The 20,936-nt window shown below is 43.9% G+C and overlaps 1 protein-coding gene across 3 annotated transcripts in view; it reads right to left on the bottom strand.

Moving 5' to 3' along the window:
* Positions 1–20,936, bottom strand: part of samd11 (sterile alpha motif domain containing 11) — a 59,510-nt gene that overhangs the window by 15,615 nt on the left and 22,959 nt on the right. For 2 of the 3 annotated variants that reach the window (XM_061801711.1, XM_061801718.1), the window contains exons 4-6: positions 18,507–18,616; positions 8,415–8,507; positions 4,368–4,532 (exon numbers count right to left, since the gene is read on the bottom strand). In XM_061801711.1, the coding sequence (XP_061657695.1) occupies positions 4,368–4,532; positions 8,415–8,507; positions 18,507–18,616 (368 nt within the window). The remainder of the gene's footprint in view (positions 1–4,367; positions 4,533–8,414; positions 8,508–18,506; positions 18,617–20,936) is intronic. The other variant, XM_061801725.1, reaches the window with a different exon arrangement.

Raw genomic sequence — 20,936 nt, forward strand, 5'->3', positions numbered from 1 at the left:
GTAGTGATTAACATGATAGACTTTGTGTTGCTGCTGTGGAACTGAGTCTCGCTCAACGCCCTAAACACAACCGTAGTGTGCAGTATATGGAGCCGAACAAGACTGGAAAATAAATGGATGGATTTTGTATACCAGTGATGAAGAAACCGTCCACAACCATGACCGTCCTCTCTCCCTGCCTCGCCGTGCACCTCTCGCCGAACCTTGACCTCGGCCCCTCACTTTCATTCCATCTCCTTCCTCGCCTTTCCTGGCCCAACTTCCCTGCATCTCTCTCAGACGAGACCTCATCATTAGGCCGCACCAGAAGACATGGCTTCTAATGAGAGAAAAATCCATCCTGTTCGCTCTCTCTTTCTCTCTCTCTCTCTCTTTCTCTCACTCCCTCTCTCTTTTTCTCTCTCTCTGCTCCTCAATATATCTACCCCCCTCATTTTTAATTAGACAGATCCCTCAGGTGCCAGTGGGCCATTTCCGCCGCCTCCATGGGCGTTATGCGTGTTTGTGTGTATCAGGGTGATTTAAGTGCCGCCTTGTGCGACTGTGTGTGTGTGTGTCTGGGTGTGTGTGCTGAGCGGGCGCCGGGGTTGGGGGCGGGGTGGGGGTGAAGCGACAGATATTAATGCGGCCTAGCTCCGGTGTATCGATCTGTTTGCTGCGCCGGGCCGCAGGGGATTCGCCTGGCGGCAGACAAGGCGGCGTGCATGTGCGTGTGTGCGCGTGTGTGCGTGGGCGGGGATAAGAGTGGGATCAGAGCGAACCAGAGCCCCAAAGCGTGCACACACAGTCTGTTGTGCACGGTGCAGGGGTGACACGGTGGAAGCGTTGACCTCTATGAGTTGCATGTGGTAACGCTGTTCACCACAGCTAAAGGGAAATTATTGGACTTTAATATTGCTTCACTACAGAGCTCGGAGTTGGGAGGTTAGGGAATGTGGAAAAGTGTTCAAAAACTCTTATGACAGTAAAATAGATTAGATAGATAGATAGATAGATAGATAGATAGATAGATAGATAGATAGATAGATAGATAGATAGATAGATATAGATAGATAGATAGATAGATAGATAGATAGATAGATAGATAGATAGATAGATAGATAGATAGATAGATAGATAGATAGATAGATAGATAGATAGATAGATAGATAGATAGATAGATAGATAGATAGATAGATAGATAGGGCAAAGAAAAACACCCAGTAGAACTTATCGTTGGGTAAGACAGGCCACGTCCAAGTACTTTCGCCCAACATTTTAGTTTGTTGAGAGTCGGACGTGATTGTCAATCGCCACGTGGACGACTAGTAGAAGTATTGCATCACAGTTGTGAATGCTTAGTGGTTTCCCTTGTTATTTTGGAAGGTTTTCACTGCCTCTATTTGTTCAGCTTGTTGTCAAGAAACCTTTAACTTGGAATTTCCGTGATGGGTGTTTTGAGTCCATCTATTTGACAGGAAGCACCACAGAGTGAAGATCTAGTTTCTGTGTTGGCTTTGTCAAAAATATTCTTGCACACGGTACAGCAAAGGCACATGCTAAACAACAGAGCAGTTAGGGCTCTCAGTGTCTAATCCTACTGCTTATTGACAGAATAATCAAATCATCAAACATTAATCATCCCCTGCTATTAAAAAAAAGGTTTCTACGACTTACATTGTTCATGAGGCACGGAATTCAAGCCTTAAACTTCATATGTTGGTACTAAGTGTATGATATAAATTTAGTGTACAGAAGTTGAGACATCAAAATGCTCAACGGTTAGCAATCACAATTAGCATTAGCACTGGCTCAGGAATGGAGGGGGATGTGGAGATTTACGCTAGTGATGTAGATAAGCTCAAGAAATTTAAATGACCTGATTTCAGGCCCCGAGGCAGGAAAACGTCTTGGACTGATGACTGCGTGGATGATTTTAAATCATAAGTCAAATGTTTACGGAGGGACCGTGGGGCCAACATTATGTCTTTAATGCTATAAAATGTTGGCTTTGTAAAGATGGCATGGCATCGTTCATTACTGTTTTTACGGTGCTTGTAAAGCAAAAGATAGAAAGATAATTACCCAACTATTTTTATCAGAGAAACAGCTTACACAATTAGCCAAATAAATAAATCTGGTTTAGGAATTTGACTAATTTTGTCACTGAAGGGATTGAAGTCAAACTTCAATGTAAAACTGCATATAAAAACTACAATATTCCCTCCATTAAAATGAAACAACACAAATGCTGAAAATCACAAACATTTCCTCCTCTACGTGACTTATTTTGGGTGGTCCCAGTCCGCTATACTGGGTCCATATCGCTTATCCTTCTTTTGTGCCATCTCTATTTTTCTCCTCGCCGTCATTGCTGGAGTTGAGCCTAAATCCTTTCAGTTCAGCTTGTGAGAATGCAGATGAGCGCGGCACTGATGCGGCTTGGCCGGCCTCGTGATGGGTTTGGTGGACCGGCAGGTACTGAAAAGCAGACATCCATCCGCTCAGTGCAGAATACAGTAGCAAATGGCGTATTCTGTCACAATGCGGCAAGCTTAGGCAAAAGTAAATATACAGAGTTTGTCGCGCTTCCTAGTTTTGACCAATTGTACTTGGAACAATCACAAGCTGGAGTCGTCACTTTGTGTGGCGTGATGATAAAAAGATGAGGCATATTGTTTCAAATGTCAGTAAACTCTGACCAAACGATGACGAGTTCATCCCTCCCTTCACTTTCACCTGGATCGCTATGCTCAACATTCCGTTTCTTTTCTTTCATCACAGATGCTTTCATCATTTGACGGCGCAAAGGAAAACCCCCTTGGCTATTTCTACAAGCCAAACCTCCGCTTTCAACCTCACAAAAATCTGCCCAGAGAGAGCTTGCATCTAACAACAACAACAACAACAACACCTTGCACCCACAAAACGACACAGATGAACAAACTTCCGCCTCATGCCAGCCCCAGCCCCCAGACTCATTTCAAGCACACTTTCATTTTCTGCGGCCAACATTTCAAACACATAAAAGGATGCTTTGTGGAGACCAAGGCTAAAAGGGGAGCTGGGGGCAGGATTGGAGAGGGATGTATAGAAGAGAAGGTGGCCGGGAGAGAAGGTGCTTCACTGGGGCCCCAATGGAGACCAGGTCAGTGTCGAGGGGTTCTCACTGAACAGATTCATCATAGCCTCTTGTGATACTTGTGAACGGTGTCTGCTCCCAAATAAGCGTTTTTTTTTTGTTGTTGGAAAACTGACAAGCCAAATAGGTCATTTCATTGTATTTGTTGACAGTAAAGAAAGAACAACAGAGGACAAACTTTTGAATTAGATGATTAATAATATACAGATTTGTACGTGCGGTGGAGAATTTAGTTTGCCTGTCTGCCTCACAGTCCGAGGCTCGTATTCCGGCTCTGCTCTTTCTATGTGGAGTTTGAGTGTTCGTCCTGTGCACCCACATTCCAAAAATCATGGATCAGAGAAGACCAAATGCCCCATGAATGTGCATATGAACGGTAATCGCTGGAGGATGTTCCCCACCTACTGGCCGAAGTCTGCCGAGGTAGACTCCACTTCAATCAGTGATCCACTTCTGTGCAACCCAACGTAAAAATGGAATGGAAATGAAAATACACCTTGCCACGGATAACAACTGAGGGAGTGTTGTACCATCTGCCTCATACCAGCAACACAGCTGGGAAAGGACAACAGTGTTTAGACTGCTCTCAGGGCCATAACATTCCCACAAAGTTCTGAATTCTGCCTCCTCGAAGACGCCAAGGAAGAGGTAATTTAACCTTTGCACCCAAAGATTTGTAGCCAGCAATTCAACATCATTGCTAATCAAATAAAAATAAAACTAGCTCAAACTTTAACTTGAGCTGGGCCTTGAATGGATTTATGCCCCTACACAGGAGATTCTATAGAACAGGAAGGGTATAAATGGCACATATTTGACAAAAATGGATGCCGAGTGGAACAGCAAAGTCAACCACCTTAATTTTGCTTATTTTCAGTTGCAGTTCCATTCAACATAAATAAGTAGATATCTTTCTAGAAAAGAAATGGGCCAAACTGAAGGTTCACAAGGGTAATGAGAGATTTGGGGGCTTGGCAACCAGCCAATAAGAGTTACTGGATCAATGGCAGCGTTGATGCACAGCGCTTGCGGGTGTCGTTAATGACGAAGCATCAGGGTGGTCAGAAATCAATGTGAGTCCCATCTTGACACAGGGTGGGCAATGGCAAAATTATTATTATTTTTGTTTCTCAGTGGCAGAAGGAATGCCTGCTTTGCTCCACATCTCTCTGATTGATGCTTTGGTTTTTGCCCAACATCCCACCCCCCCGAAATGCCAATATAAACATAAAGAGAATGGACTGACCGTGTCCGGGCAGTCCCATGCTGCTGGCCAGCTGGTAGAGGCGCTGCTGCTGCTCCTCGTAGGATCCGTGCTCGCTGAGCGCTGACATCATGCGCCGGTAATGCTCCTCAGGGCTCATGTGACTGTGACTGCCACCTGCTTCCCCCTCTGGGTTTTGGGCGGTCTCTGAGGATGGGACCACAGGACCCATGTGATCAATGAGGACCAGGATTGAACTGCCCTAATTGCATGTGCTGTCTCAAAACGTAAAGGTCATTAACTGGAAAATAATGAACATCTACACTATACATTTAGGTAAAAACCCTCATATAGTCCTTTTACTCGCATTCTTCTCCAAAGTCAGGACTTTCCATCAAGATTCACATTCACTATAGAGCGCCAAGTCAAACGTTCATTTCTTCAAAACATGGCACCTGCAATTCTTTTCCATTGAGGAACATTTGTGAGGTCACAATTCTGGCCTGGTTGTCACTCTCTCTCTCTTTTAGTTCACCCCAAAGGCTTGTTGGGGTTCAGGTCAAGTTATTAAAGACCAAACTTAACTCAAGCATCCATCTATGGACCTTGGACAAGGAATTTCCCCAAAACTCATCTGAAGTGTAGAATTGTCCAAAATCTCTTGTTAACATGAAGGATTCAAAAAGAGACAAAACCAAGGAAATGCATGTAATGTTTACAGTGAAGATGGTACATTATAGTTATCTAGCTGCCAGTCCCTTGCCTTTCATTGCTCCATTTGACCTCCATCCTCCCTCTTTGTGTCAATAGTAATGTGATCGAAGGTAAGAGCAAAGGGGTTTGTGGAGGTGGTTGGGGAGAAGGGCTTATTTTTACCTTCCTACTTGCGAGTGAAACTTGAGTCTGGCCCCGTGCAGGCAAAGCAAAGCAGGAGGGGCGCTAAGGAGCAGCACTAGCAGCTGGGGGGAGTAAAGAGAGCATCTCTATCCCCACCGCCAAGCTTTTCCTAATCCACCGGATGCATCCAAGGCTCTAATGTAGGTGCACGCAACTAGTCTGTGCTCGTCAAAAGTTTCCTCAATCTGTAAACAGCAGGGGGGTGACGACTTTGGTGCAGAAAGAACAACAGAAATCATTTACACAGCGGCATCCAATCTCACTGACTCCCTCCATCTGCTCTCCATTTCTTCACATTCATTACTCATTAATGGTTATTCTCTGTCGCCGCCTCACTTGCAGGAGATGCTACACATACACACGTGCAGGTGTATCGTCGGGCTTTGGGCGTGGACGCAACTCACAATGGAACAAAAGATCAATACAGTTTCCCTCAACTAAGGTGGAACTACAACTAGGACATTTTGCTAGTTGGCCAAACACACATGGTTGGACATATTGTACATGTGCATGTACATGTAGCTAGAAGATATTTTGGCGTTTACAGAAGCCAATTGTTTCCTACGTACAAAGATTGTAAACCATTTAGAAAGTGATAACTTCTGTTCGGTGTTGGTGCTTAATGCTAACCAGTAAAATGATAGCATGAATGAGAGCCTCTCTTAGCCTTATTAACTGTGTGCTGCTCACTTATGGCTCCATTAACCATATGTTAGCATCTATTAGCAGTGTATTACCCCCAGTTTGCCATCTGTTTACCTTTCTTGTTAGCAATGTTTTTGCTTCCTCTAGACCTTTAAATTGGCTTTTTGACCCTTAATGCCTTGCATCCGGCGTTTTTTTTTTTCTTCTATCATCACATACCTGGGATATGTTCCAGCACTCCCGCAACATTTGTGAGGATAAGCATCTTGGAAAGATGTTTTGTTTTCATAAACAGTGATGTTTGCGTTGGAGTCCAGGACGGAGTTCTGTGCAAGTGTTTGGAAATGGATTGTTTTGGTTTAAATAGTTATTGAATTTGTAATTAATTGGTGCTAAGATAACAGTTTGCATGTAAGACAGTCTAATGATCACACGAGCAAAGAGGGAAATTGCCCAAACGCCTCTTTACTGTAGTTAGGCAATATTTTCACTTCCTATTTCAATGAAATTTCATTGATAAAAATATGCTAATTGCAGTAATGAAAGCCAAGGTTATTCTCAAATCCCAGCTAGATGTTTTTGTGTTTTTGTAGATGTCCAGAAGTGGGTGAACCTGGGCAAATCTTCTGCTCTGGTCACCCAATTTACATGTGTGTGTGAAACGGGAAATGGAAAAAAAATGCTTTTGTGTGGTTTAATCTCTAGTTGGAGTCATTTTGTAAAATTAGCAATGTTCATTTGTGTGGTAAAAATGAGGTTAAATAACACGAAAGAGAGACAAGTCGAAGTTACACACACACATCAGCACACGAGCAAACCAACGTGCACTACTCTCTCTCTCTCTCCCTTTCTCTCATTTTCTCACATTCTCTCTCTCCCTCTCCCTTTCTCTCTCAGTCACACACACTCGAAACACACACACAAGCATGCATCTTTCAGAAACTGAGATGGACCCTAAAAGTAAGTGCTATGCTGATACCAGACAAACCTCCAGGTAAGGTCATTCTTTCCTATATTTTACCATCACTAATCTAAAGTTCATCTAAAAAAAAAAAAAAAATGGTTTTCACAAACGTGTACCTGTAATGTATGCAAATTGTGATGATGTACACTATATGGAGGGTTGGGCTTGGATATATGGTTAGTAAGTATTGTACTGTATGTGGTTTTACCTGCTCTATAATGCATCAATCAGGAAGTTTTCTACAGGAGCCGAGAGGGAAAAGCCTGTTGGCTGCGTCAGGCGCCCAGTTTCACGCCACATAAGAGAAATATGAATAATAGACGAAGGTGACCGGATTTCTGCACTATCGCCAAAGGTATTCCTGTCAATCCAATATTTTTCATGCACAGTACTTGTATCATGTTGAGAAAAAAATGGTGTTATGAAGATTTGTTGTCTACTAACTATGTGTAGTAAAAAAAATATATATACAATAAAATTCAAGCTGCAAATAAATAGGAAATGAGAAAAGGTCGTTCAAGTTTGATACAGCAAGACGGAATGAAAAATGTGCTTTTTACTTATTTATTTATTTAGGGGGTGGGAGTGGAGGCATCTGAAAGAGCTGTCACTACAGGGAACTTCCATCCATCCATCATTCCATCCATTTTCTGAGCTTCTTATCCTCACAAGGGTCGCAGGAGTACTGGAGCCTATCCCAACTATCATCGGGCAGGAGGCGGGGTACACCCTGAACTGGTTGCCACCCAATCGCAGGGCACATAGAGGCAGAAAACCGTTGTACTCACAATCACACCTAAAGGCAATTTAGAGTTTTTGGGATGTGGGAGGAAACGGGAGTGCCTCGAGAAAATGCAAGCAGGGACGGGAAGAACATGCAATCTCCACACAGTGGGGGGGGCTAGGATTTGAACCCTGGTCCTCAGAAGTGTGAGGCCAATGCTCTACAGCTACAGAGAACAGTGTCAACAAATTGAAAGCAACAGAGGGGCACACAATGATGCCATTAATGCTGGCACTTCCCTTTCTGATTTGTACCTTATCCACTTTGCGCTTACTATTAGCATCTAGCGTCTCATATCTATGTACAGAACTGCAGTGTTTATTATTCTCTTGTCTTCTCTTGTCTTCTCTTGTCTTCTCTTCTCTTCTCTTCTCAATTAACGCAAAACAGACATGAAATTTGGTACAGGTTTGATCAGCTATTGGTTAGCAAAACTGTGAAGTTATCCTGAATTTGTGGGTTTTGCAGTGAGGAATGAAGTCAGATGTCACAGTTGCTCCATGTTCGACCTTTGAGTCGAAACATAATCCTTGAATCCAAATGTAATGATCTTCGGCGCTTCTTCCAATATGCAGTAAACTACTTTACATGTTTATCCGGTCTCTGCTCTACATACACATCATAGCAATTGGAAGGGTTGCCGGGCTTGTGAGAATGGGTCAAGTTGTTCTCTTGATTACCAAATAAAAGTCAAATTGAGTCTTTTTGAAGTTTTAGCCGAGCGAGTTCTAGAATTTCCAACTCAAATCTGACTGGAGTCAAGTCGTCCACCTCTGATACGTTCAACACTCACTCTTACCTTTGGGGGATACGCTGCGTGACTTCTTACTTTCAGAGGGAGAATTGCTGCTGCTGTTGGGAGAGAAGCTTCTCCTCTTGCCTACTAGGTCATCTGTAAATATAAAGACACATGAAGACCAGCAGGTAAATGATGGAAACAGCAGCTATGACACCATACAGCTGTATTACTATTTGTATACCTGAGTGGGTTAGTTTGGATGAAAGTCCGAAGCATTAAGGAGCGCCCCCAAATAAAGTAATAGATGGCGAGAAAGAGCCGCTGGAGCAAGCCCCTGGCGTCTTGCGATGCGCATTTTCTGTCAGAGATGAGACGGGGCCTGGACCGCCAGGATGACATTGAATGGATCTGCCCAACTTGTTCTCTCGCTCAATTGCATTGTGTACGCAGACTTGTATGTGTGTCTCAATGCATGCATTTGTGGGTGTATGTGCAGTTTGTACTATATGTAGAGTATGACAACCGGACAAGGGTTCTGTCTCGGTATCTTGCCGTTGTCTCTTCCGCTCTCTCTGCTTGTTTTTATTCTCTTTTACCAGAAGACAACTGGGATTGAATAGTGGCTAGTGGTATCTAAACTATGGCCTGGGAGCCATCTGCAGCCTAGCATCCATATTTTAGCGGCCCACCATCCATTTTTTAGCAGCCCACGGCATATACGTACTAAAATTTAAGACTGACACAGCCCGTTTGATTTTATTGTATTGTACTACTTGGACTATATTGGGTGACGAGGCAGGAGAAGAAACTGAAACTTTTCATCTCTCTAATATTTATCTGTTTTACTCCTCATTATTCATTAAGATATGCCCCAACATTGTGATTATCTGCTCTTCTTTCTGTTACATGTCAAGGTCAACAATTGTTGGTTTTGGCTCTGAATCTTATTCTTTTGCTGGAATAGGTTCTAGCACGCCCGGAACCCGAGTGAGGATAAGTGGTACAGAAAATGGAGGGCTGGATGGATGTGATTCTACTGCTGTGGAATACGGAGTTGCTGCCTCCCCAAAAATCCTGAAAAATACCTGACTTTTTCCTTCATCAACCGGCTCTTTTACAGTATAACTAAAAGAGCAATATATGATTATTCTTATTATAATTATTATTATTATTACTGCTTTACTTCTCACTGATGGATTTGGATGGATCATGTTAAATAAATGAAAGTCAAAGAATGTCAAAGTTGCCAATGCATCCTTCATTTTTTCTCTGTGTGGCCTGTGGAAGAAATGCTGTCATTTGACATGCGTGGAAGAAACAATTTCAATTCCTTTCAGCCCACTTTATGTCCATATGTTTGTTTCTGCCCAACATGAATTCCAATTCCTCATTAAAAGCACATTTCTATACCTGAATTCCTCCCATGAACAAACACATTTTCTCATCTTGTGTACAATTACAGCACCCCCTACTGCTGCCTCCTCCTCCTCACTGTCTCCTCCTCTCTCATCCCTCTCTTCCATCCAGGCCCGTCGTCTCACCTCCACCCCCTCAAACGCAGCTCAAATCAATACGGGCCTAATCACGGAGGGAGGAGATGCAGACCGCGTCGCGGGAACGGAAAAGACGTTTGTCATCTCTCTTTCTGTCTGTCTGTTTTTGTCTGGCGCACTTCGGCTTTCTCTCAGATGCTGTCAGACAAACCACAGAAGCAACTGTTTCCTCCGTTTCGTCCTTTTCCTGCCTTGTCTTCACTGCTCTGTGGGTATTTTTAGGGACGGGGAGGAGCATTTTGTTTTTTCTCCTGCAAAGAGAAAGGCGGCTCTGTCTCCTCTTTAACGCGGCACATTCTCATCATTTGTACATGAAAAACAATGAATAACAAAAAACAATATCAACAGTTTATAAGTTTGTCGACTTCTGTCATGAGCTGCTCAGGCCTTGCCCAAACTAAAACTTGCATTTTTTTAATGAATTTTGGCTTGATGCAAAGTGTGTTTTGGGAAATTTGCCTACAACGTAGACATTTGGTGTATGCTGGTAGACAAAAACGATGGTAGGATACATTGTAGGGAATGGGGTGGCAAGGGTGGACTGGGGGGCTCCAACACTACGACCTTGTTTTGTTGATTTTTAATACTTCACTCTCAGGATACATGCAGTATTCGTATTTACATAAATGACCTTCTTCAGACGTCTGACTGATTAAAAAGTTAGTTAGGGGATATTTTCCCAATGGCAGCACAGTTTAGCCCGTACAGCACAGGTGTCAAACTCAAGGCCCAGGGGCCGGATCAGGCCCGCCACATGATTTTATGTGGCCCGTGAAGATATTACAAGCATTTTTGTGTTATAAAAAATGAATAGTTGAAAAACACGTTACCCCTGATTTCTGATTCGGATTCTGGTTCATAATTTGATTATGTAAACATGATAAGACGATTTAACATTTTTATTGTTTCACAGTCAAAACGGACCTCTGAGGGAAACCCAAACTACAACGTGGCCCGCGAAAGTATCGTCAGTTGATTTGAATTCCAAATCACAGGCAGGCAGACTCAGACCCCGGATGATTTCAAAACGCCAGTATGCAGCGCTACACATCCAATAAGTGGATGTGTCATGAGAAAAGAAAGTTTTGTCATTTTAAGGTTAAAATGCATTGTAAGGGGTGTAATACTACCCAGTAAAACACAAGAGTAATTTAATTTCATCAATCAATTTCATTATTCTTGTATTACATTACTGATAGTGACCATCTTGGACACATTACCTCTATGACTCAAATTCTCAACCCAAATATGTGACAAGCAGACTATTAAAAATACACTTTTGGATACCATGGAGAACAAGTATTTGGTGCACAAGCACATGATACTGGCATTGATTGCAAATTACGGTGCCTTTAGGCATTTTTGCAGCCTGTTTTCACAACATCTGTACGTGGAACTTTTGGGGAGAAGACATTAACAAAACAAAAACTCCTCTTTTTAATTCCCTATTTGATGTTGAGGAGATCCACAAGCAGCAACACCCTTAAAAAAAAAAAAAAAAAAAAACAGCAGAAAATGCAAATGAACAAGGGGAGATTAAAAAAAACACACACACTATGTCTTTCTCAACGATCCTTTTTTTTTATCATTCACGATCCTTGCGGTCTTGTTTTTTCCATTCTGTCCCTTCGAAGAACCTACACCTCCAAATCCAGGAGTAGCGATAATCCCTATTAGTTTGAGCTTCCTTTCTACCTTCCAAAAACGCACAGAGCATGCTTCCACCCACGCCCGGAGACGCTCATGATCAAACACACAGACTTGAGTCGTCTTTGGAGCTGACCTCACTAAAGACATGCCGTCTGCAGAGTGGGTGCCCGAGGGCCAAAGATTTGAGGGCGGCAAGCTTTTTAAAGCCAATTAAATGGGGCTTCTTAGAGGACTGATGCTCCTTTTTAATGCCCAGCCCTGAGCTGTGCTAGCATCTGCGCAAGCCGTTTACTAACTAAGGGTGCTTATAGTCAAGTTTACTACCCGGGGCTCTTTCCGATCACGTGCTTGTTATGTTATGTGCTACAGTGGGGGAGGGTATTTTTATATGATCATCTGTGCTGTGATTTCAGTTTTTAAAGTGGCAATGTCAGTTGTAGCAAACAACATCCATCCATTTTCTCAGCCACTTATGCTCACTAGGGTCGTGGGAGTCCTGGAACCATTTCTAGCTAACATCGGACAGGAGGCTGGGTACACCAGGAATTGGTTGTCAGCCAACTGCAGGGCACATGAATGCAGACAACAGTCAATTAATGCATGTTTTTGAGATGTGGGAGGAAACCCGGAGAAAACCCATGGGAAGAACATGCAAACTCCACACAGGCAGGTCTGAGATTTGAACCCTGGTCCTCAGAACTGTGAGGTCAACACTCTCACCGGTTGAACCACCGTGCTGCCATTGCAAACAACACTGGTACATTTCTCACCGTTATCAGTAATGGCCCCCAATGTAGATCTGTACAAAATGTCAGTTTTTTTCTCCGACCAGTGTTGCTAAAGTGACTGCACATGTTGGATTTGATTCGAATAGTTTGGATTTTTTTTTCTTTTTTTTAATGTTTCCACTTTTGGGACCCCTGTTGTTGTACCAATCAGAGGTGCGCAGTAACTAAACCATAGAGCTGGAAATTCACAGCTTGTCTACTTATCGACAAATAATTCTCACTTTTGTGTGACTACAGCAGCAACACGGGCAACATCCAAAATGCATCTTTTCAAAAACAAAGCTCGTCTTCTATTCGTGATGAACATCGTCGTGCCAAGGAGAAGGAACACAATACACTGGATGTCCTCCATTGTTGTCCTTTGTTTACTGTCTTGAAATTATTGGCAAGTTAGACGGTGTCCCTCGGCTAGGATGGGCCGCCGTTTATGCTGACGCAGCCATTCTGCCAAGACAAAACGCAAGCCATCAGGTCGGCGTTTACAGCCACAAACTGCACCACGGCCATCCGAATCCAAACGCACAGGAGAGAATGGTCCAAAGCTCCGTAAGAGCATGAAATAACTTGCAGGGTAACGTCTATCAGCAACAAGCCCTAATGAGATTAGATGGCAACCTCACAAGTTCACCTCCTTTACGCACGCAATTCACCCGACTGGGAGGAAACACAGAAGGAAGGAGCAGATAAATACAGAGAGGAAAGAGCGGAATCTAAAACATCCTTTCATGTGACACCATGAGGGCGAACCATCAAGCAAGGCAGCATTCCTTGCACTTGCCTTCTCTCTCCCTAGTCCGATTTCCTCTCCTCCCTCCTCCCTCCATCGTAGCGAGCGTGGTGACAGCTCAGACAGCCAGACTCCTTAATTCCTCTCTTACTCCGTTAATCTGTCATCTTTATCAGGCCAGCAAGGGGGAGGTGGGCGGTGGGGCTGCGTGAGGAAAGGCGGGGTGACAGGGGGGGACGTGGGGTGGGCCGCCAGCCGCAGCCCCCCCAATCAATCTCCACATTACAGCTGACAGAATGGTGCTAATAACTTATTGATCCCCCCCCTTCCGTGCGCTGGAGCCTCCGCCGGCCCTGAAAGCCCCGCCATTGATTGTCTTACGGGCCGATGCAGCTGGGCGAGGTGGGGGGGTGATGGAGAAAGGGGCGAGACAGGGGCGCTTGGGCTCGTGCCGAGGGACGATGCACCACTGCCAACATGCACAAAGTACACACAGCGAGACAGTCGGGCGCTCCTTCTCGTCTGCTTGGCCTGCTCTTGTATTCGGGGGGGGGCGGAGGAAATTAAGAGAAGTGGAGCTCAAGAAGAATTATGCGCCACGTGAGGACAAAATGTGTCACTAACTGCTAAGTCATCTGGTGCACAGGTGGCTGCAAGCGTTTCAGAAGTTTCCAGAAACTGTAATGTAGCTCCTTACATTAGAGAAACACTGTTATAAACACTCAAGAAGCTGTTAACAAGTAATTATTTTATCTCTGTTGGTAGCTACATTCAATTATCCTCAGATTTTAAGTGGTCCCCCGCAATTTGCATAACGGGGTGCTTGAGAAATGCAAATTACAAGGATAAGACAAACTTTTTGAACATTGATTTTTTTTTTTATCCTAAAGGTAACCTTTACATTCTAAACAACAACAACAACAAAACCCTTAAACAATCAACATGTATTCTTTGTTAAATCTCGAGGTGACGGTTCACCCTTCAATCATGTGTGTCTTACTGCACCTGTTGCTCAGCAACACAACGACATATTAATAAGCATAAGAAAAGAAAGATTAGGTTGGTGGCATTTTTACAAGCATCCTCACCATTGTTTGTTGAGAATTATAAACAAACTGAAAAGTAGTATACCCAGTCTGGGGCTTAATGTCAGCTGGGATAGGCTACAGATCACCCTTGACCCTTGACCTTATGTGTTCCAGAAAATCATTTTTAAAGAAAAATCACCACAAAATCTAATCCAAAAAGAACAGATTACGATATTGCTCTTGTAAGCAAATCCCTCAACAGTGACATTGTTGACTCTTTTAAGTATATTTTAAATTATGTACTTCAGTGGAGCAGGTGTAGAGCATTGCCCTTACAGATCTGAGGACCTGGGCTCAAATCCCGATCCCGCCTACGTGGAGTGTGCATGTTCTCCATGTGGCGCTGTGGGTTTTCTCCAGGCACATCCCAAAAACATGCATTGATTGGCGACTCCAAATTGCCCCTATAGGTGTGATTGTGAGTGCGGATTTGTGTGCTCTGCAATTGGCTGGCAACCAGTTCAGGGTGTACCCCATCTCCTGCCTGATCACAGCTGGGATAGGTTCCAGCACTCCTGCGAGCCTTGTGAGGATAAGCAGCTAAGAAAATGGATGGATGGATGGATGGATGGATGGATGGATGGATGGATGGATGCTTCCTGGTCTCTGTATAGGATGAGAAATGCTAGATTTTGTTTTGCTTCAAAGAACCCTAATGTATCAATTAATAAATGGACACTCCTACTTAAAAGGCAACTTGCACTCACGATCAAACTGAGAGGAAAAACAAATGCTTTTCCTAAACATGGTGTGTTCCAGATTTACATGCAAGTCCAAAAGCAAAACGGGCACTCAAAGCCACACTGGGGAAGATGCACACATGTAAAAAAAATGGCGCGCACACACACAGACACACCAACAAGTTGTAACTGCCTGTGGGAGTCTGCGTGGAGGGAGAAGAGGAGGAGGAGGAGATCCAAAACACCTTATCTGCCTGTTCGAGTCTCCGGTCTGACCATAGCGCCACAGTTTACAATCTCCACAGGCTGCCAGACTCTCAGCATCGACGCCCATGCGCCCCCCCCAACCGCCCCCGCCCCTTCATCCCCGCATCCCCCCATCGCCGCTCACAGACCCTATGAATAGCCGCCGGCTGGGGAGCGAGAGCGTGAACAAGGGAAGGAAGGAGGGGAGGGTAGAAAGGAGAAGAGAAGGCGGGAGGCAGCCTTCCTGTCTGTCCCTCAGATTTAATTAACGGCCTACTCCAGCACAGAGACGACCTCCTTTCCTCCCTGTGCGCACGCACACGCACTTAAACACACAGGCGGCGCTGTCCGCCACCATAGCTGCCGCCAGCTCTCCCCTAATGCCGCCACCACACTCATTCATCTCTCTTTCCCGTCTCACCAATTCCAAATGTTTCTTCCATCATAGCGTCTCTTCGCTGTGAGTTTTCTCGACGTTTTCTCTTTTGCCTTCCTGTTTTTGTTTTTGTTTTGTGTGTGTGTTTGTGCACACTTTAATGCTCCTTCCCCACAGTTCAGTGTCATGTTGCCAAGTTGACATGAGAGTAGATAACACTGTAAAGTCGAATAATCCCCAGCTCGAAAATTTACAGAGAACCCCACGTGTGTATTTGGTCATCAGTCCTAACCTGCGTTGATTTTACATGGGCACGCATCTGTGCAGTTCTCTGCCGTTCGAGCACAATCGTGTGCTCGTGAATGTGTATGCGTCTAATTTCACTGGCAGACAGAATTAGAGGCAGTGATTGGATTGGACTTGTTTACAGACACGTAGCGAGGCGCGCAGGCAGCCTGTTAAATCGTGCTTTAATGCTCAAACGGGCAGGTTTTCGGGTCCCCGACCCCCTCTGGCGAAGGCAGACTGTGGTCAGCCCCGTCTTCTGTCCTTTCTGCGCATGCACCTCGATACTCTCCCTTTGTCTATTCTTTTATGGTGCCTCGAGATACGAGTGGCCCAGTTTACGAGTTCTGGGAGACGGTCGGTTATTTTGTTTTTGCCTTGTGAGCGCAAACTTGACATGTGTGCATCACCGGGAAGTGCTGTGTGCTAAGAGCCTATAAAGCGAGTATAACAGCGAGTCGATGCTCGTTGTTAATACTACTCCCGCCATTGAGCAAACAAAATAAAACAAACAATGTACAATGTTCAAGCGTTTGAGCATGAACACACACGGGCAGAAATTGACATGTTGGAGAGGGGGCGTGACACTGACGGAGGACCTGCCCGACACGTCGGCATCTTGGTCTGCAATGCTAAGCACCGGCGATGTAAGGGCGGGGTCAAGGACGTTTCTTCCGCGTCTGGCTGTGAAAGCTGGTGCATATCCAGATTTTACTAGGACTTCAAAAATGTTCTTTATTTTCTTTCTTTTTTTTCAATTAATGTCGAAAATATATGTAATAATAATATTACTTCACATTGGAGGGTTTATTGTACATGTGAATTTTGGGGAGAGTCTTCCTTGAAGCTCATATCTCAAGGTAACATTGTATTAGCGCAACTTTTCAACACAGGTTGAAAATGATTTAGATAGCATTTGGGGTGGACTACATTCCACACTTGGGTTGTAAGATGCTACCTGTCCAATAGCAGCAACTTATTACCCACAATGCCTTGCTCACACATACCGTATGGCCAACTAATCCTGCAGACAAAAGAGATGGGCAAACGGGGAGCAAGGATATGGAGGTGTCGGGTCTGAGCTGATTTGCCGCTTGCTGTGCTGATGGCTAATAGGATGAGAAAGGCCAGGGTCACTGCAGGGGCAAATTTCGGGTGTCCCCCCCAAATCTGCATTTTACTAGCAGAATAAAATCTGCTGTCACAGGCATTCAAGTAGAGCAATCCACGGCTCTAAAACTTGATACATACGTAACTCTGTAATTGAACATTAATCTTAGCCAGTATGATGCTTAACTATTTGTGTACACTTTAACTACTGTATATGCCCTTACTAATTGGTTGTTTTTTAATTGCATTTTAAAAAAAATGTGTACTTCATTGTATCTAATATGTTACTACATTGTGATGTTTTTTCAGTCACCTCTTTAGTATTTCATTATCAGACCATGGTATGAGAAATCAATTTATGAGAAGATGAGAGCGCTTTCCAAGTATTGCACATGCTCTAATTGTTTTCGTGTTTTGAGTTATTTATTTTATTTATGAGACAATGCCAAAGGTTGACGACTTCAGCTGGCATTCGGTATTCCCCTTTTTAAATTATTAACACAATTATGATTATGATGATGATTAGAATGATAAAAAGTAAAATTAATTATTATTAAATTGTTATTCATTGTTATTGTTGTTGCAAACAGTTGTTTGTCTATATGTCTCCTGTAATTGGCTGGCGACCAGTTCAGGGTGTACCCCAGCTCTTGCCCACGGTTGGCTGGTTGAGGATTCAGCACACAACCCCACCCTAGTGAGGACAGTCATAATAATAGGAAGAATTATTATTCTATGTTTAATTAAATATATTAAAATATCAAATGAATACATGGATTGAAGCATAACTGTATTTGTTAAATAGTCATTACAAAATCCATTAATGAATAAAATAATAAAATACTAATTAACAACAAGTGAGGTAATGGATTACAATAGGATGATAATTAAATAATTTTTTTCTTTTTTTACTTATACCAACAATAGTGCAGGTTGTGACGCAACCAAATTAGATTTCATCTGACATTTGTAACTCGAGCAAACGTGCCTACAATTGAATGTGATTTTCTCTGAAAAAAGACTGAGTGAACCAGGCTGTCATTTGGGAAATTGCCAATGCTTTTGCTAAGTATTCCGCATCTAATAATGAATGAAAATGATGTGCTTTTGGTGTATTTAGCTTATGCTAAACACAGATCTCTCACTGTTAACCTAGACTGGCATAAAACATCTAAACACAGCATGATAGTAGCTGATTAGTGAGGTCGTTTTGCAACCATATGTCTTTAGGGGCAGCGCAACATCCTCTCACAGGCTATGTGACAAATAACTGCGATTAAAGGCTGTCTGTGTTCTGTTCGTAAGCTCTTAGTTTAGCACACAATGGTTCCTCTTCTCACGTGATAATTCGGATTAATAGCAAACAAAGCTATTTATACGGAGGTGATTTGAAACCTGTGTTTTGACCCCAAAATAAATCCCGGAGTGTTGCTCAGAACATCGGAAGAACGTAAAGTAACAGACGGGAGAGCGACTGTTCACCATGGAGTCATAAGCGAAATGGCCTAATTGCACAAATTAGAGACAAATAAGAGAATGTTCACATATGACACAGGAAATGTGCCATGGGATTTGCCAGTGTCAGGCCCCCACCCCATCCCACCCCCCCCCCCCCCCCCCCCCCCAGGCTGCATCGCTGGAGGTCCTACCTGTGTGTCCTGTGCTGGCGTTGAGGTCGGAGACTGACTGGCCCTCGGGCGTGCCGTGCTGTCTGCTGTGGTGCAGGTTAGAGATGATTGTAGAGAGGTCGCTGTCGCGGCTGACACATGCACACGTGAGAGGAAGACAGGAGAAACAAACCATTAAGTACTCCCAAACAGAAATCCCCAAGTCCAAACCGGTGTGGCATCAACTTTTTCACACTCTACTTCCCACAGAAAGAAAGAAACGTGTAGACGGCGCTTCGTGTAAACTTGGCAGCGACAGGTGGCTGTGCTGTGGTGATGTGTGTCATACTCTGTCAGACGACTGGATCCAGCACATTTGCCTCTAAGATATTTTACCCGACATGTTCACAACCTCAACTGTAACACCTTAAAACCGGATTGTGCCGCTGTATGAAGGGAATATTGAGGAATGTGCAAATACTCTCTATGAGTTTAAGCACAACTCACAAACGATGGGCCGGGGGGGGGGGGCAGTTTTAATGAATCTGTACACGTTTTAATGAGTTTGAATGTGTTTAATGCACGTGGAAGGGGTAAAACTATATTTTTAAATAATTATCTTTACTTTTTACCTGCGGTGGGTGGGTGTGGAACAATCTTCCACGATAAATGTGGCCTCACTCTATTATTCTATCATTTTGTGATGTTTACAACAGCAAAACAACGTGTCGGACTAACTTCAAAACATTTTAGGTTGAAATGGCTCTTTCTGCTGTCCATCCAACTATGATGTATTTGAATTAGCTAAAATAGCCCTCTTTGATCTCAATGACACACTGTATCCATTTTTTCCATAAACGTGATCGACAATATATTTTGACGCAGTGTCTTCCTCCACTCCATGCAATCGGTTCCTCACTTTTTCCGCTGCGGCGAGCAGAATTACGTGTTTGGGTGTGAGTCACCGGCTGTATTTCTTTGTCCGGAATAGTCGCGTTCTGCCGGGCCGCTCGCTGTGCGGAAGAACTTAAATTGAAGACCTTCAGGGATATGAAGACATAACCTTATTAAAACCCGGTCTGCCGTCTTGAGCCGCGGTAAAATTAATGCTTCCCTTCCCAGTTCGGTTCCCAGTCAGGGGCACGCACAAGTGGCAAACTTTGAATACTTCTGACGGCGTGTTGGCACAAGCGTCAGTGCTAACATCACCATTCAGAGTTGTGGTCGATGCTTTCTAATACTCTGCGGCACACTGCAATAATCAGACAGGAACGAGCACTGTTTGTATTTATTATGGATGTTCCCTGGCCTAGCCAAATCCACGTCACTGTAGGGGGCGCCCTGGTGCACAAAAAGTCCATTCTTCCTTGGCCTTGCTTCAGGCACACAACAAGGAGCATGGAATGGCTTAACCTCCCCAGGTTGGCTGAAGCTGCCCCATTCCCCATCAATTACATCTTTCCTCACCAGCAGACCCACACAAGTGTGTCAGGGGGGTATTTCATTTGCAATCTGATTACCATCCTGATCGCATTAAATGCCATAATGATGGGAAATAGCCGCTTAGCATTCAGGGGGAGCGGCGCAGTAGTGTAGTGGAAGTGTCGTCACACTTAATGGCAAACAGCTTGTGGAAGCAGGGGCTGGATTTATTCTTTCTTTTTTCTTTTTTTTTGGAGCTGACATTCCCAAACGCCAAGTTAATATAATCGTTTTTCTTTCATTTTGTCAGGCAGATAAACCTTAAAAAGGCCTTTGTTCCCCCTGCTCTGTCTTTTTGATTTGGAAGCATCCTCACATGTCGCCAAGTATGTCATGTCAACTCACAAGTTTATTAAAAGGAGAACAATCTCCGAAGGGGGTCCGCTATGACTCGGCAAGGCAGCGTTTATTGGACAGAAGTGGTGAATGGCTCTGAGCTGCCACCGCTCTGACGATGCCACACTGTTTGCGGTTGCTGGATTTGGGTTTTTTACTGCCTCGTGATTACAGGCTGCCGCCGTAATGTCAGGCTGCGGGCCGCCAGGCTGTTTTCCACACGCTAAGAGAAAAGATGAAGGGGCAGCGACAAGGGTCTAATGCTGGCCTCGCCGGTCATTTTTCAGTCTCACACAAGCCGTGACTTGAGAAAACAGTCAGACAGTCACCACCTAAGCATGGAGATCTTTGCTTGGCCTGTGAACTGCAAGCATTTTACAATAATGACGGACGTCTTTTTGTGACGTTAACTTTAAAATTAGAAGCCGTCCCACTCTGCGAGGGCAAGAATTTCCATCACAATGAAAAGGAGATGCAGAGAAGATGTTTTTTTTTCCATTGTGATTTGAGTCATATTATATCGGTCTTCCCCATCAACGCTAACAAACAATGCCTAACACAGCAAAATTATCGCCACCCTCGCTCCATCATGCTTACTAATCATGATAATACTATCGTGAACTTCTCAAGGAGGTTATAGGCTTATTATCCTGT

Source organism: Syngnathoides biaculeatus, chromosome 2 (assembly GCF_019802595.1).
Source record: "Syngnathoides biaculeatus isolate LvHL_M chromosome 2, ASM1980259v1, whole genome shotgun sequence".
In the NCBI taxonomy this organism is placed as follows: domain Eukaryota; kingdom Metazoa; phylum Chordata; class Actinopteri; order Syngnathiformes; family Syngnathidae; genus Syngnathoides; species Syngnathoides biaculeatus.